Genomic DNA, 18,201 nt, shown 5'->3' with positions numbered 1-18,201 from the left:
AACAGTGATTGTTTAGGGGTGGGTGGAATTGTGGATGCTTTTTATTTTTTAGGGTTTTTGTTTGCCTGAAATTTCTTTTGGTCATGAACATCTGTTTTTTTTATAATAAGAAAAAAAGTGTTATTTTTATATTAGAAAATAATGCATTATCTCTGCATTTGAAATTCTCACACTGTAGAAATACAGTCACCCTGGGAGGCACTCCCTTCCCCCTACCTTCTTTCAAAGTTTTCTGCTTAGCTCTGGAACCCCAGGGACCAGCAGATGTTCATACCTTTCTGCCTAGAATCTTTTACAATGTCTGAATCTTTTATAATGAGCCTGGATTGCTTTTATAATGAGAAAAAACAATATAGCTGTTTTCATTTGCAGCGGGCAGGAGCAGCAGAGAGAAGAAAAAGACAGCTGGGAATGTTTATGTCTCCTGGCAAAGTCTTGAGAATTACCTTCCCTAGCCTATGACAGAACACTCAGTGGGGATTGGGAAGGGGAAGGACACAGGCCCTTCCATTCTTATATGGTTCTAGGCTCAGGCACAGATTCACAACTGGAGGCCTGCTAGCCTACCTACAGGAGGTGGCTTTGAGGCTACAAAGAGAAGGCTGTTTTGTACCAGGCACTGAGCTAGGTACTGTGGTACATTATTCAGTCCTATAGCATTCTGTGAGGGGGCATTTACTAGTTCCATTTCAGAAGTGAGGAAAAATTTAGGCTCAGAGAACTGTACTGACTTGCTGGGTATCACACAGTAAGTGGTAAGGGCAGAACTGGAGCCCAGGTCTGTCTAAAGACAAAACCTGTGCTCGTTTCCCCCTTAACCCCTCTGTCCTGACAGAGATGTAAGCAAGCTGTTATTTACTAGAGTTAGCTTAGGCTAGCATTAGCCAAGTAGCCCCTTCCAACTGATTGAGGCAGCTCCCTACACTCCAGCATCCTCTGCCCTGCTAATTCTGTTCCCAAGGACAAAGAGGAGCCCTGAGAAGGGCATCTTGATCTACCCATTAAAACTGGGAGACCTACTGTGGTTGAGGAAGCCAGACAGGGGAAGTTTCAACTTCAGTGGGGGAGCTTGCTTCAGCCAAATGGGCCCTGACCTCTTACAAAGTCCCAAAGAGGCAAAGAATGGCACTGAGTATGGCAGAAAGCCATCCAGGAGCTGGGCATAAAGCCTTTGGGCTCTCTTCTCCAGTGACACACTTCTACCAGACATAGGACCAAACAGTGTGTAAACAATGCTTATCTCCTAAAACAGTTCACATTCTGTTGGCTCTGAGAGCATCCTTGTGAAACAACTAGAAGAGAGGGCTTCCCCTCATCCTTTCCTTTCAGATGACAAAACTGGTCCTATTTCTTTACTGTGTCTTGGGTCACTTACAGACACAGGCAGACCTCCAACTGGCAAGAAGCACTTTTGCAAAAGAATCATCCTCACGCTAACCAATACACTGACAGCCTATCGAGTGCCCCACTTAGATTTCTTTCTGTTCACGGAAAGAAAGGTGTTACTTGCCCACCTTACCTATGAGGAAAGCAAAGTTCAAAAAGGCTTACCCAGCTCCTGCAGCTCATGTGTGGGAGGAGTAGGCTGTGCCCTGGGACCTCTTGGGCTCTGTGCCCCTGTTCAAAGCCTACGCTCCTACACATCACTGCTCCTCCCAGAGACCTGCCTGGGAACCAGAGGGTGAGTGCCTCCTGCAGGGACTGGGAAATAGAGGAGGCATCAAAGGACTACGTCCTAGAAAACTCTCTAGGATTTCACCTGAAAAAGCAGCTCCTTGGTGTGGATGTCATACACCAGGCATGTGTCATTTTCATCCACCACAGCCAGCTTGTTACGGGAAGCACTCATGTCCAAGCAGCGCACGGCTGTGGCCTGCTTCAGCAGGACAATGGCAAAGAGATTGTCCACAAAGATCTTCAGGATCTGGTGAAATTTCAGAGAAAAAAAAAGTGTGAGTCACCATGGCAACAAGACCCTGGAACTGTGCCAGGCTGTTGGAATCCCATGTGTTCTATAAGAACAACTCCCACTAACTTCAACAGAGGCTCCATGCAGAGAAAAGGACTTATCGAAAGAACGGGAGCAGGGGCTTATCCTTAGGAGACCAGAAATGTGGTTCATCAGAGGTTGCCAAAGTAACGATTGGCCCAAGATGTGACAAATTCACTTGAATGTCTGCTTGACTGGGGATTTGTTACCAACATTACCCAAGCTGTGGGATTAGGAGACACCATCTAGTGAGATACGAGTCAGAAACTAACATAAGAGGAGGCTACTTTAAACACTGACAAGACATCCAGTACAACCATAGCAAAATAATGATGATGATGAGAAGGATGATGATAGCTATCAGTTATTGACTATTTCTGACAGCCCTCTGAAACATAAGGTATTATCCTCATTTGTAAAACCTGAGCCTCAGAGAGGCAAAGTGACCGCCCAGGGTCACACAGCTAGTGAGTAGCTAAGCACTAACATGACTGCAGGTCAACCTGTCCCCAAAGTCCATGTTCTCAAGCCTCATACTGGAAGTGACAGCAGACAATGAGAAAGATACAGACTTTCCATCCCTTTGGTATTGCTATCCTGCAGCCCCCATTAATTTCATACTCCATGACTTCTGTCCCCAGGAAAGGCCCGATAAGCTTTAGCCATAAGCCATCTGCTAGACAGCTTGGCTCTCAGGCTAATACAGTTATATTTTCACTTTCATATTTCCATGTAGCCCACTTAGAACTTTTCTTATTTTGAGCAAAGAACTCACACACAAATCTGTTTAACTTTGTATAACCTAGATTTTTCACATCTATATAAGCAAAGGGCCCATCTTTCTTAAAACACCTAGTAATAGCCTGAAGACCAGCACCCTCTAGAACACAAGCTAGAACACACTGCCTTAATCCATTCATTGCCCTAACAGGGATGTGACCTAAGAATAAGCTCTGCCTTCCTCCCTAGCAAGCCACTGAAACTGTATCTCTAAAAAACATCCCATCTTCTGGGTGCCCTTAAACTCACTGATCCACACTATAGGCAGCCCAAAAGCCACAGTGCCAACCCTGCCAGAATGCAGCATGCTCTAAGTCTAAAGGCCACTGCATCTTCGGCTTGAAGCTGTCCTCAAAAAATAAAACTCTGGGCTGCCCTCCAATGTGCCTACGGTGAATGTGGGGTAGGAAGCTCTTTTCCTGTACCCGGAAAACCACCTTGGGGTCATAATGAGTCTGGTCCCTATATCTGTATACAGATAATCAGCCTGATGGGAGACATATGGGAGCACTCACCTGTCCATTCTTCAGGCCTACTAACAGACCTTCCCTTCCTGGAGGGCCACCAATCACCTTGATGTAGCGAATGAGAGACTCCATCTGCCACTCCCGCTCCTTCACTCCACTGAAGGATAAGCACTGTAGCCGTTTCTCCTAGAAAGCAAACCTAGCTCTGCATGGATATTCAATAGGGTAAGTGTTCCCAGGCCTGCCAAGGAGGTCTTCCTGCATGTGAGGGATGAAAAATACCTACACATTCATTGTCTATTGAATCCCATCTAGCCCCATGATTGGCATTGTTCATTAATCCTTCACATAAGCCCTCACCACAGAGCACAGCTCAGCTTCACATCTTCCGTGCAGATCTCTGGGAAGCCACAGAGGCAGCATCCAAAAGCACACTTTTTTGTCACATCTGTAATTTGTGGTACCTCTAAACTGCTTGAGTTCTAGACTTTCAGGGAGATTTTAATTGTATTTTACATATAATGATTTCTAAAGGATTTCTTCCACTTTATCACTTTCAATAGTCCTATTTTGTGAAACTAAATCAATCTCTTTCAAGAAAGATGCCAGGCTGGCCTTCCCACAAAGTATTTCCAAACTTCTCTTGGCATTGCCCTAGATATTTTGTAGGAAGCTCTAAGTTGAGAAATTCTTTTCTGTGAAAAAAAAATCTTTCAGAAAGTAAAACTTCTTTTACTATTTTTGAGTTATTATATATTTTTGTTGTTTAACAAGAAAGATATCATAAATTTTTAAGTGTGTATGTTCACCAAAAAAAAAAATGACCTTCGTTTCTATCAATTTATGTTTTAAGTCATTCAAACATGTATAATTATAGGATAATAAAGTGCTTTGCAATACCAAAAGTTATTCTCCAGGTATGGCCCATGACTTTCTAGTAGAGTCTAACTCTTCTAGATGTCAATACAATTAAAGCAATGAACAGCTACTGAATTTGACGGAAAGAGACTTGTTTCTTGGTGCTCAATTTTTAAAACCATGATTTGGGTAACCTACCCTTGGAGGAAACATGAAGAGGATTAAGCCCGACCCCTCCAACCTGCTGCCCACCTGGCAGAGGATGATGTGATCGGCACACACCACCAGGAGGTTGCATTCAAACTTCTTGACGATCTTCTCCTTCACCCGGTAATGCATATCTGATGAGTCTTCTGAATACAACTCATAGATGAGGATTTTCTCTGGCAGTTGGATAGCTAATCGATTTTTGTAGATGGCAATCTTCTTGACAAGCTCTTTGCATTTAATCCGAACTGTCAAAGGAAAAAAATCCAGCTCTAGCAAGAGATTATTAAGTAAGGTAGAAGGCAGAAAAATTAAAAGCTATCATTTACTTAATGTTACTGGCAATTAAAGGAGACACTCTCATCAAAAAATCTTTGCAGAGTGTCTAATATGCACAATCAGCTCTACTAAACATTGGGATCCAAAATCATATGCAATCTTTGCGGCCCAAAGCTTAAAACTGAGTATGGAAAGTAAAATTTTTAGTGCTACCTCACTTGCTGAATTTAAGTTTAAACTCCTCTGCCAGCATTAATATATTGCCCCAATGATCAGAAGTCCATCTGGATGACCACCCATGACTCTAGCTACTCCGCACCCACCACCCTTGACAATATAGAACTGCATGTAGTTTCTGGTATATACTAGGCTCTCACACTGTAACTGCAGACCAGATGGAGGAAATTGTCCCCAGAAGAGAAGCTGGGGAGCTGCCCAAGTAGCTATACCCTCACCAGCACAAGTGGAATCTCCAACCAGAGGTGCTCACAGATGAGAACAAAAGGATGCCAGCTGAATCTCTAAGACAATCCTCAATGTGTATCCCTACACACAGGCACTGGGCAGGAGGCTGTGGCTGGCACATCTGTGTATAATTACTCTTGAAATAAGTGGATCCTTAGCCCATTGAACCAGCATGGCAACTTAAGTGGATAGTGGATGAAACTGAGGTTCTGACTGACTGTGCTAGGCCTAGAACTCGAATCTTCTGACTAAACTTGTGGTTACTCACTGTCCCTGCTTACCCCTGGGGTAGGGACCCACCAGGATGCAAGTGGAGATAAAGATGAAGATGAAGATGAAGATGAAGCTGAGAAAGAAGCCCTCCAGTATATCCATACCAGAGAGGATATAGGTCCACAGAGACCCATGCAGCTCAGCCACCCTGGCTCTGAAATGCCATACATTATCCTCCCTTAGTCAGACAGTCCATGTTCCCCTTAGAATTAGCAGCTGCAAAATTATGTAAGCCTTTGCCTCCCCTACTTTTTTTTTTTGAAGAGAGGGTTTATTGCTCTCCTTAGATTCTCAAAGACATCTATATTCTCCCCTTACCCTCCAAAAAATAAAAAAAATTTAAAAATAGCAAACACCAGTGGTCCAACGTGTTTCTGAAAGATTGAGGAGGACCATTCCCTCTCATTTCACTTGCCCTATCAGTAGCCCTCTCAACCTACCCCTCCTCCCAAAGGTTGGAGGGCAGAGGGGCCATACCTGCCTTTTACCTTTCTGCTCGGTGATCAGGTGCTGCACGATGACATCAGTCATGCTATCCCTGTAAGCATACCGGTCCTTGTAGAGCCCATGGACAGTACTGAAAATAAGCTGGTAGAAGGAAATGGTGCCATCTTGGCAGCCTACCACCTGCAGGGAAAGAGAGTTGTTAATTCCTAGCTCTCTGTGGAGAGTCTACCCTCCCAGTTGCCAGGAACAAATGTCAATCATCTGACTGGCTACACATGGCTGATGTCTGTGCCTGCTCAGACAATGTCCCAACAGAATGAACTTCCCCTCCTTACCACATAGTTGGAGTCAGGTTTCACTTTACATGTCCACACCCAGGAGTTCTGCTCCCCAACAGTCCCAAGCCGCACTCCATCCTTGGTGAAAAGGGATACTTGCTTGTCTGACCCTCCCAGCAAAATGTACTCCCCTTTAGTAAAGTAGCTCAGGCAGCAGGGGTCGAAGTTCAGTGACCGATCCTTCCCAATCTGAGGAAAGAAAACACACACCAAGGGAAAAAATACTCCTGAATCCACAGTATTCACAACACAATTTACGGCTTTTCCTACCAACTTTAAAGAGGGGAGTCAAGAAGACAAGGGCAAGCTAGTCGTTACCCCATATGGGATTCCAACATGAATACAAGCTAGTCTCCTCTGGAGCACTCTACTCCATCCCTCCACATAGCTGAATCCTCCACTGCTGGGGTCGCAGCATCTCCCCCAGTCCCACTAGCTGCTCCAGGTGTATGTCTTAGCTCCTCAACCAACCCAGACCCAGAGATTGGGCTTTCTCCCATAGGTCTTTCTCCACACACAGCCCTTGCAAGGGTTCCATTGGTTCCCCTCAGCTTCTTTCTTCTTTCTTTTTTTAAAAAAGTATTTCATAAAGCCAAATATATCTAATTTTAACTGTCCTCTATTCTGAAACAACAACCATCCTACTTCTTTTTATAATAACCTTATTCAGGTATAATTCACATATCATACAATTCACCCATTTAAAGTATATAATTAATTGTGCAAACATCATCACTAATTCAGAACTAATTCTATCACCCCCAAAAAGAAATCATGTACCTATTAGCTGTAGATCCCAATTCTCCTCTCTTTCCCTCCCCCTGGCAACCACTAATATACTTTCTCTGTCTATAGATTTGCCTACTTTGAGATTTCACATAAATGGGATCACACAATTTGTGGCCTTTTGGGAACAATTCATCTATATTGTAGTGTATATCAGTACTTTATTCCTCTTCATTGCTGAATAATATTCTATTACATGGATATACCACATTTTGTTATCCATTCATCAATTAATAGCCATGCCTACTTTTTTGACTATTATCAATAATGCCACTATGGATATATGTGTACAAGTTTTTATGTGGACATATATTCATCTCTCTTGGATATATATACCTGGGAGTGGAATCACTGGATCTGCAGTAACTTTATGTATAACCTTTTTAGGAACTGCCATATTTTTTCAGTGACTGTACCATTTTATATTTGTACCAGTAGTATATGAGGGTTCCAATTTCTCCATCCAAGTGGATATGATTTTGATTTGCATTGCCCTGGTACCTAATAATGTTGAGGATCTTTTTATGTAGTTACTGGCCACATGTATATCTTGTTTGGAGAAATGTCTATTCAGATCTTTTCTCCAATTTTTAATTGGTTGTCTTTTTATTATTGAGTTGTAAGAGTTCTTTATATATTCTAGATACATGGCCCTTACCAGATACATGATTTGCAAAAATTTCTCCAATTCTGTGAGCTGTGTTTTCAGTTTTGGTATTCTTCCCTTAGTTGTGAGGGTCAAGGTCAAACTCCTGAGCTCAGCTCCCAAGAGCCTTTTCTCACCCAAAATGAACATCTTGTATTTGCAAGCAGACCATGCTCTTTTAGGCCTCCATGTCCTCACAAGTGCTATTCTCTATATGACCCAAGCCCTGGCCAGGAGTGTCCTCTCCCTCTCTCTCTCTGCCAGCTGTCAACTCCTACGGAAAATATCCCCCAATCTCTCTGTCCCACCCAAGGCCTGATTTAGTGCCCCTTCCTCTGTGCCTGGGGCATCCGGGTGGCTCAGTAGGTTAAGTGTCTGCCTTGGGCTCAGGTCATGATCTTGGGGTCCTGGGATCGAGTTTCGCATCAGGCTCCCTGATCAGTGGGGAGCCTGCTTCTCCCTCTGCCTCTCCCTCCCTCCTGTTTGTGTATGAGCACTCCCTCTCTCTCAAATAAATACATAAAATAAAATAAAATAAAATAATTTCAAATGCCTAACAGTCAAACTGCCCCTATTTCTGATATAATGATAGTAAATCTAGGAAGAAAACTAAAAAAATATTTTAAAAAAGATTATTTATTTATTTGTCAGAAAGAGAGAGAGCATAAGCAGGGGAAGTGGCAGGCAGAGGGAGAAACAGGCTCCTTGCTAAGCAAGGAGCCTGATGTGGGACTCAATCCCAGGACCCTGGGATCATGACCTGAACCGAAGGCAGACGTTTAAGTGACTGAGCCATCCAGGTGCCCGAAAAAAATCTTTTTAAAAAGATTTTATTTATTGGGGCACCTGGGTGGCTCAGTGGATTAAGCCTCTGCCTTCGGTTCAGGTCATGGTCTCAGGGTCCTGGGATCAAGCCCTGCGTCAGGCTCTCTGCTCAGCAAGGAGCCTGCTTCCCCCACTCTCTCTGCCTGCCTCTCTGCCGACTTGTGATCTCTCTCTCTCAAATAAATAAATAAAATTTTTTAAAAAAAAGAGAGAGATTTTATTTATTTTTGCAAGAGAGAAGGAGAGCAGGAGCAGGGGTGGAGGGCGGAGTTGGGCAGAGGAAGAAGCAGACTCCTCAGTGAGCAGGGAGCCCAATGAGGGACTCAATCCTAGGACCCTGGGATCATGACCTGGGCCAAAGGCAGACACTTAACTGAGACCCCAGGTGCCTGAAAGTTTAAAAAAAAAAAAAAAATCTTATGAGTCATGACATGGAAGGCTTGCAGCTTCTGGTAACAGCTCACTAGTTCCCATTGGGCTAACTCTCCTGCAGGTAACAACTATAAACTCTGGACCAACTATAAATTATAACCACCTGAAGGCACTAAAGAGCAATCAGAAGCAGACAAAAACTGACGACACATGGACATTTGGAAGAAAAGACTGCATCAAGTGAGTTTCTCACTTTTTTAATGGCTTTTTGCCTAAAGGCAGGTCCTATCAGCACCCTGCCAGATGAGCACAGGATTTGGAGTGGCTATAACAGCTTGAAAATGAGGGGAATCCCAGAAAAGAGACAGATGAGAGAGGGAGGGAGAGCCAAAATTCCGCACATACACTACTGAATATCTGAACTCTTTGAACTACACACATGTGGGGCAGATGCCAGGCAGCCTAGCAAGGCTAAAGAACTCAATAGAGACTTCGGGGCTGCTTACACTGGAAAGATGGACTTTGAATGTCAAATCCAGCAAAGTTAACTACTTGTTTTTTTAAAAAAACAACTATAGGGATGCCAAGGTGGATCAGTCAGTTAAACATCTGCCTTCAGCTCAGGTCACGGTCTTGGGGTCCTGGGATCAAGCCCCGCATCAGGCTCTCTGCTTAGGGGTGAGTCTGCTTCTCCCTCATCCTCTATGATCTTTCTTGCTCTCACTCTCTCTCAAATAAATAAAATCTTTAAAAAATTAATTAAAAACCCAACTACATTGCTCCTTCAGCAGCACAAATACTAAAACTGGAACACTGTAGAGAAGATTAGCATGGCCCCTGTGCAAGGATAACAAACCCGTAAGCGTTCCATATTAAAAAAACAAAACAAAAACAAAACTACACGATAATCCTTAGAGAAACATGACAGAAATGAATCCCTATGATGCATCATTTACAATGTTCAGAATACAACCCCAAATTCCAAAAAGCAAAAATGTGAACCATATTCAAGAGAAAAGATAATTAGTAGAAATTAACCCCAAGGTAACTCAGATACAAAGTAGCAGATGAAAATTTTAAAATAGCTATTATAACTATGGTCAAGGATATAAAGGAAAATATTTCTATAATGAATGGACAAATAAGAAAAAAGAACCAAATGGAAATCTAGAACTGAAAAATGCAGTAAGTGAAACCAAAATTCACTAGATGGGTTTAATAGAAATATTATAGATGACAGAAGAGTCAATGAAGTTGAAGACTGAGCAACAGATCAGAGCAGGGGAAAAAGATTTAAGAAATGAATAGGGCCTCAATTATCTGAAGAACAATATCAAGAGGTCTAACATGTAACTGGAGACCCAGAAGGAAAAGGAGAGAATGAAAATGAAAAAATAACAAAAAATTATTCCACATTTGGTGAAAGAATAAAGACAATGGTATATAGATTCAAAAGGTATATATATAAAGGTATATAGATACCCCCACCCCACCCCAAGCCAGAAAATATAATGAATCTTTTAATATTCCAATATTACTTAGGTACTTAACTAAAAATTTCTTATACCTTTCAATTTAAAATCAGATGTATAAAATTGATTACTCAATTATAACTCTTAAATGGTCATCACAAGACAGATCTGATAGAATTTCTAATATGGATTTCTAGCACCAGTCTGCCTGGGTTCCAAACTAGACTTGGCCACTACTACCCTGTATGGCTTTGGCTGGTTATTGAACCTCCCTATACCTCAATTTTCTAACATGTAAAGTGTGATAATAATACATACCTCACAGAGTTGTTACAAAGATTAGAAGTTAACCTTGTAAAGAGTTTATACAATGCCTAAAGTTCAATAAATGCTAGCTATTATAATCATTAATCCAGATTCCCTTAAACATTACAAACACTTAAAAATGCCAAAAATACACAAAGTATACCTAACACAAAATTATAGGCTTGATTTACTTCATCATCCTATATTTAATTCTAAATCTTTCCAGATTTCAAAGATACCTAACTAAGGAAACAATTTTACTGTCCCTAGCCAACTGGGTTATCTCAGCGGAACGAGGATGCTTCTCATTCAAAAAACTCTGAGCCACAGGGTGAACTCTAGTGCTACATACATGCAAGATATTGCCCATGGCTGTGACCACCAAGTCAGGTTTTTTATAGCAACAAGACTCTATTCCTTCCCTGAGTAGTGTGGTTATTTGTTCCCAAGAACTTCCAATACCCATGACTAGGGCCTCATACACACTAGATATGCCGGTAAATATTTGTTGAATAATGATATACATACACGTTAAGTGAATGAACAGACAGGCCACAGCTAGATGCAAGATATCAGCCAAGGCAAACTCAGAAGACACTTCACTACCTATCTTTATCTTTTCTCTACTCAGCTACCAAAAAAAAAAAAAGACTAATGGCAAGATGAGGGAGAAAAGAAATGGCCTCAAAGCTGGGCTACACCTAACTGAAACCCCTCCTTTCTAGCAGGACATGTTTTGAGGAGTAAGGATACTGTTAAACAAAGGCTCCATTGAACAGGTTGTATTTCTCACCTGCTTGGCTGTGGTATACCTAAGCCACCCTGTACCACCTTCACTCTAATCCTTGGTGTCTCCAGCCTAATAGCTTTTCCTACCACCAGGTTCTATTTTAATCCAACCCTCCATAGAAACAAGGAATTCTTCGGAAACAAGAATCTGATCAAGTCACTCCCTACCTAAATTGATGGCTCCTAAATACTTATATGACGTTCAAACTCCTACTTCACATGACTCAGGTCCTTTAGACTCATATCTCCATCTTCCTTTCTAGTTCCATTTTTATCCACAATTCTTGGGATCCAGTCACTCTGAACAACCCTCTGTTCCCTGAGTTGATATATATCTTCATTCTTCCCTGCATTTGCAGTTGCTATTTCCTCTGCCTGAAACACTAGTCCCAATGTCCTCTGCCTAGCAAATTCCTGTTTATCTTGCTCAAAATTCACCTCTACAAAATCTTCCATCTCCACCAAGCAATGATGCTATCTTTTGTGTCCCTGTAACAGCCTATCTATACATCTCTCTAAGATACCATGTACCATGCTGCACTGGGAATACTGGCTTTCAACTGTGCCCCTACCAGCCTTAATGCAGAGGCATTAACAGCTCTGTCTGTAGCTCCTAGCACAGGTGAAGTGCTGATCTAAATGGGTGCTCGTTAATGTTTATAGGATGCACAAAGCAAATAAAGGAAGACACATACATAACTAAGACCAAGGCTTTGAATCAAGACAATCTGGGTTTCAATCTCAGGTGCCACCCATTTACTAACAGTGTAGCACCTTAGGCATAATCTTTATTTCACTGCTCTGAGTCTTGCCTACTCATTTCTACAAAGTTGATAACCAAATTGTACCTACTTCACAGGGTTTTGTGAGAATTAAAGGAGATAAAATATGTAAAACACTGAGCACAGTACCAGGTATTAAAGTAAATGCTCAAAAAACAGGAGCTAACAATAATAAAGTATAATTACTAATAATATAATCTTTGAAAGTAAAAAGAGCATATAATAGGCATGACCAAAACTGTATTTCCCACTGGGTTTGTATAGCGCTACATACCTGTTTCCCACTTAGTTGGTAGAAGGAGAGTTTCTGTCCCCAGTCAGCTACAGCCAGGATGTCATTATGTTCCTCTCTAATCAACAGAAGATGAAGAGGTTATGTGGGGCCATGACCCACTGATAACTGTAGCCCTAACGGTTTAACAAACAACAGGAAAAAGTGCTGGCCAGACTGTCAGATTGCCAAATGTTATACAGCAATACTGAGGCCAAAAGTTGTAACGTGGGCCAACCCATCAGTCCAGTGGGATGAGGCAAGGTGAATGTCCTGGGACCCGTTATTTCATTGAATTCCCTACTATGTGGCTCTGCCACAGTGAAGAGGTTAAACCCCTCATTTCAAGTCTTCCTGACAGTAAGGTGATAGAGCCGAAAGTGCTTTTTACTCATGTACTATAAAATGTGAGGAGACAGTGAAGAAACAAGTCTAATTGCAGTGGAAAGGCATGGGCTGTCTGATTTTTTAATGGACAAAGGGGAAGCTGGCTTGCTTCCTGAAGAAGGAAAATTAACACGTAAAGCTGTGTTCTCTCACAGTTGGGGTTCTCAAACAAGTGAAATGGTTTCTGACTGGATCTAATAAAATATAGTGGGTTCTCTGAAGACCAACGATTGTCTTTGAAACTGAGTATCTATCACTATCAGTGCCTTGGGACTAGGGCTGCAGGACCAGCACACAGGAGAAATCTCTTCAGCTGAGGGTGGAGATCAAGCTACTTGGGAATCTAGTTCAAGAAAGAGATATTCCCAGCTCTTGAGAGCTGGTCTTACTCTGCCTGATGTTGCCTCCTCTCTGTTCATTAATTCAAGCTTTTCAAGCCCAGGGGCTACAGTCATCTGGAAGCACAATTAAATATGCAGGCAAGGAATGGTGCAGCCTCATCTGCAAAACCCAGCCATCATATTGGCAAATATAGGCACTATTTCACAACTAAGGAAAAAAGACAAAGATGGAGAGGGATCTTAACAGGAAAAGACCTGTAGGGGAACTCTGTATGAAATCATACACCGAGGTCCAAACACAATCGAGGAACCCAGCCCATGGTGAGCCTTCTTATGGAAGCCATATCATGAGCTGGATTGGTGGTTTTCGATCTCCCTTTTCCCTTTTCTCCTTTTTATTCCTGGCAGTGGGACTCTTCACCAAAACAAAAACTCATGTCAAGCAATAAAAGGGGCTGTTCTGGTCGAAGCAGAGAGAGGGATCTGAAGCCCACCCTTTCCTCCTTTCCTTGTCCTCCACCTCCACCTGTTTCTTCTAGGGAACCCCAGGTACCATAAAGCAGTTTGGAAAATCCCAAGCAAGAGCATTTTTGCCCAGTCAGAACATCCTGGCTCCCCCAGGTCTCCCCACTCCAGGCTGCCAATGTATTCCTTATAGGTAAACTCAATTGAAAAGAAGAAAGAATGCCTAGATAGCCAGGAATTGGGTGTGAGGATTGTGGGTAAGGCAAGGGCTTCCTCTTTGATATATGTCCTATCGAATGCAAGGTAAGGTACAGGGGAATAGGCCAGGAAAAGTGTCCAGTAATAGAGGAAAAGTGTTCAAGGAACTATGGTGTTTCTACACAGCATATCCTACGCAGGTATTAAAAATCTGTTTTTAAAAGGACCACTAATGTTACCAGAAAGAGTTCACTTTATGATGGTCAAGTAGAAGAAAAGAAGGTTAGATATGACTTAATCATATGGACACACTAAAAGACTGAGGGGAAATACACTAAAATACTAACAATGGTTCCCTCATGGGATAGGGATTGATAGAAAAGTTGTTCTCCTTTAGATTTTTCAGTAGCTCTTAAGTTTCCCAAAGAATAATTTTGTAACACAAGTTATAAGGGTGTGTTCCCCCTTGTTGGAGGACCTTTCACCAACAACTCCCCCAACCCAACTTAGAACGGAGCTTCAGAACAGTGCCTGCCCTGGCAGGTCTTCACTGGGGCCTGGACCCCTCCAAGGAGGGGTCTCATTCTTCAGGACACACTCACGAGTTGTCGTCCCTGGGACTGTCGTCCTCTTCCTCTGGCTCTTCCTCCTCTGCCTCACTAGCCTGACTACTGTACACTGCTGACTTCAGAGTGGAAGGGATTTCCTGAAAATATCTGTTGACATTGACTTCCTCGGCATCCTCGCTTTCTCTGCTCATCCAGAAACTCTCCCATCGGCTGTAGACAGTAAGTGGTTGTTCACAATCATATTGCCTAGAACTGCACTAAAGCTATAATTTCAAAACCTGTCAAGGAGCCCCTGAACCCTGCCCGGAAGAGGACAGCAACCAGGTATACTGGGCATCCTGCTTCTCATGAATTAAAAATGGTACCCTGAAGCCACAAAGTCATCTGTGGCCACAAAATCAAACAGCAGGAACTCTGGGGTAGGCTAATGGCCTTTGAAGACATTAGACAGGCATGGTGCAGCCCTGGGCTGGACACAATTATTCAGGAAGAAGCATAATAATCTGGTATGAGAAAGGCAATGGAATCAAACAACCTTCTAAATCAAGTAGGTACCACCTGTAAAATGACATTGGGCTGGTAAACAAGTCCTTTACCTTCAGAAGAATCTTTGAGGGATACTAGGAATTTAATATTAGAGGATTATACAAAGAGCACCTAAAGCTATTAGTCTACCTTTAAAGTCACATAGGCAGAAGAAGGAAAATGTGTATAATGTTTGAGAATGTAGATGGCAATTGTTTGTGGAGCTACAAGCTTTGGGGGCATTTCTAGACTTAATTTTTATTTTTTTGGCAAGGGGCAGCAAAAAAAGGCTCATGAAATAACTATTTATTATTCAGTGGGCACATGTTCTGCCCAGATTTGGAGGAAAGAAATTAAAAGGGGAAAAGACCAAAATGAAGCCAGAGCAAAGAGGTAAGTTATTAATTCATAAAGAAATGGGCTTTCTGGGGCGCCTGGGTGGCTCAGTGGGTTAAGCCTCTGCCTTTGACTCAGGTCATGATTTCAGGGTCCTGGGATCAGGCCCCACATTGGGCTCTCTGCTCGGCGGTGAGCCTGCTTCCCCCGCTCTCTCTGCCTGCCTCTCTGCCTACTTGTAATCTCTCTGTCAAATAAATGAATAAAACCTTAAAAAAAAAAAAGAAAGAAAAAAGAAATGGGCTTTCTGTAGCATGCATGCAAACATACACACATATATATACACACGTTAGGCTGGCCTACATAATTCATCTGCTTTGCTAAAATCTCTGGGATTCATTCCAAAACTCAAAATGGGCTCTTAAAAAATTCCATTCAAGTGGAATGGCTTCCAAAACAGATTGGTCAAATGGAGTGAGAAGGTTTTAGAATGGATGGAGACCTTAGGAAGAAATAAGGAACTCAGCCTGTGGAGAAAGCCCTTTTTCTTAATAGTATTTGTTCTAGAAGGAGAATAGCTATAAGATCACCTTGAAGGGTTCCAACAGATGGACCATATGGGGGAGAGAGAGCCCCCTGGCCGCTCGATCTTCACTTTCTCCTCGCCATTTTTATTCCGTATGCTGATGATCCCATTGAACATCCCGAGAGCCAGGTACTGACCATCATTTGTCCAGCTGTTCATACAACCAACGAAGGGCATGGGAAGACGGAAAGGAATACACAGAAGATAAAACTAATGAGGATGATGCCTTGGTTGAAACATAGTCTGAGGAGGCAGCAACAACAGGGCTCATCCTGGTCCTGATGTAAAAATTAGGGGACCAAACTTCAAACCCCACTTATTTTTAGAATCAACAGTGAGATGTGAAGGCAGGAGCACCGTTTTCTGAGCTCCCACAGCTTTCTGTACTTACCTCCATGACAGCTCTTAGCTTGTGCCCCCATCACTGGGCCAGCCACCATTCCCCACTCACCATTTCAACCTCCTGCCCCGTCAAGAACGCCTAAAAACAGAATCTATATCTTGGTGTATGCCTAGCCTCTCGAATAGATAGGTAGGTGCTTAACAGATGATGAATGAGAGAAAGGCTACCCTCAGAAGCTGCACAGCCAGAATAGCTGTCATTTAAGTCTCTACTGTATGTCAGGCACTGTACTGCTTATTTTATACTCCTTAGTTTGTGTGCATTTCACAGCAGCCCTATCAATCATCAATCAATCATCAATCAATCAAGTCAATCATGCCCATTTGTCAAATGAAGAAACTCCTAAGGTCACAGAGCCTGTTAGTGACTAAATCTGGACTCAAATCCAGGTCTAGTATCAAAGCCTGTGCTTTTTCTAGCATAGGTGCTACCTGGACATGAGGACGGCTGTGCACCTCCAGAAAACCTCCACTGAGCACAGCTTCTGGATGAGGAGGCTTGTTGCTAGAAACTGCAGGAAGGCAAGTTGCTGTTCTCTTTTGCTTGATGACCAAAGGCATGGGTCCTTCCCATCAAGAGGACCACGAAAAAAAAGAGAAAATACGGAGGCCTAAACCACCTAGGTCACACAAGACATTTTCCACTGTGTAAATTAACTGGAGTTTGAGAGTCTGTTTGGGAGAAGGGAATGTGAAACCTACCTTCAGAGCTGCCTTTAACTCACCTGCAGCAGGTGATCTTGCTACTGGATTTGTGCTTGGAGACAGACTTCTGTTCAGGAGACCACAAACCTTCAACATAAAATAATTTAAAGAAGAGAGATTGGATGGAGTATTACTCAGCAATAAAAAAGGAGCAAGTTCCTGATATACCTTCAGGACTTTACGTTAAGTGAAAAAAGCCAATCTCATAAAGTCAAGTACTGTATGATTCCATTTTATAACATTCTCAAAATGGCAAAATTCTATAAAGATCGAGACCAGCTTAATGGTTACCAGGTGCCAGTTAGGGAAGAATAGGAGGAGAATGACAACAAAGGAATATCGTTGTGGCAATGGTAATCTAACCAGGTGATGAAAGGACAGAACCATATACACACATTGTGCCAGGCCCCATTTCCTGGTAGACTTCTCCCTGCTATCTCTGAAACTGACAGAGAATCTATAATTATTTCAAAAAAAAAAAAAAAGGAGGGTAGATTGGTGAATTTCTAGCCAACTTTTCAGAGCTTTAACTCAAAGAAATGGCAACTTCACAGTTCGTAACTATTACACTGCAACCAGCGCACGACTTAGCATTTGAAATAATGAATAATGCTTCCTGAAAATCAGTTTCCTCTTCCAGGCCTCACCCACAGCACATGATCTTGCTTGTCCAAGGCACACTGGCCACTTTTGGCTGGCTCCCTCCTGCTAGTGGCTCACTGCTCTACAACAGGTATATGTCTAGGCAACGTGAGCAAATTCCTCTCTTTGCCTGAGCCATGAAGTATGATCAAGAAGGTAAATCTAGGGCAATAATGTATTTACGTAGCAAACTGCAACATCAAGCAAGCTATTTTTTCTCCCTCCCCCTGGTTCAGAATGCCTCCCCCAAATATTTCAACCTGTGCATATCTTATCTACGCTCCACTGAGCCTGTCTGGAGCCTCTAGCAGAGGAAACCTCTCCCTTCTGTGTCTCCCATAGCACTGTTTGCCAGATCATACTCTAGATGAAATCCCATGGCCTAGGTCCAAGCCCTGGTTCCACCACTTATCAGCTGAGCAACCTCAAGTGAGTCACCAAACCACTCTAAGCTCCAGCTCTTTTTTATCAGTGGTGTGAAAATGAGAATAATACCTGACCTCATGGGTGATCATAGAGCTCAAATAGGAATTCATTTTAACTCTCAGCACAGTGCCTAGTACATCTCAAACATTCAACAAATATTATTATTATTATTACTTGACGTTACATTTTTACAAATTCTACTTCCCCACCTGTCCCAAACCACAAGCTCTTTGAAGACAGGGATTCTATTTTGCCTTTTTAATCAT

The 18,201-nt window shown here is 42.5% G+C and overlaps 1 protein-coding gene and 1 pseudogene across 2 annotated transcripts in view; one reads left to right on the top strand and one right to left on the bottom strand.

Moving 5' to 3' along the window:
* IFT122 (intraflagellar transport 122) overlaps window positions 1–18,201 on the bottom strand; it is a 69,430-nt gene that overhangs the window by 34,252 nt on the left and 16,977 nt on the right. For both annotated transcript variants that reach the window (XM_045991914.1, XM_045991915.1), the window contains exons 6-13: window positions 16,888–16,954; window positions 15,765–15,911; window positions 12,357–12,432; window positions 6,102–6,293; window positions 5,808–5,946; window positions 4,348–4,550; window positions 3,286–3,423; window positions 1,760–1,924 (exon numbers count right to left, since the gene is read on the bottom strand). In XM_045991914.1, the coding sequence (XP_045847870.1) occupies window positions 1,760–1,924; window positions 3,286–3,423; window positions 4,348–4,550; window positions 5,808–5,946; window positions 6,102–6,293; window positions 12,357–12,432; window positions 15,765–15,911; window positions 16,888–16,954 (1,127 nt within the window). The remainder of the gene's footprint in view (window positions 1–1,759; window positions 1,925–3,285; window positions 3,424–4,347; window positions 4,551–5,807; window positions 5,947–6,101; window positions 6,294–12,356; window positions 12,433–15,764; window positions 15,912–16,887; window positions 16,955–18,201) is intronic.
* LOC123933287 lies at window positions 9,510–9,610 on the top strand (annotated as a pseudogene).

The sequence above is a fragment of the Meles meles genome, chromosome 20, assembly GCF_922984935.1.
Source record: "Meles meles chromosome 20, mMelMel3.1 paternal haplotype, whole genome shotgun sequence".
Taxonomy (NCBI): domain Eukaryota; kingdom Metazoa; phylum Chordata; class Mammalia; order Carnivora; family Mustelidae; genus Meles; species Meles meles.
Note: the sequence above shows the minus strand (reverse complement) of the source record. Positions and strands in the feature narration are given on the sequence as shown.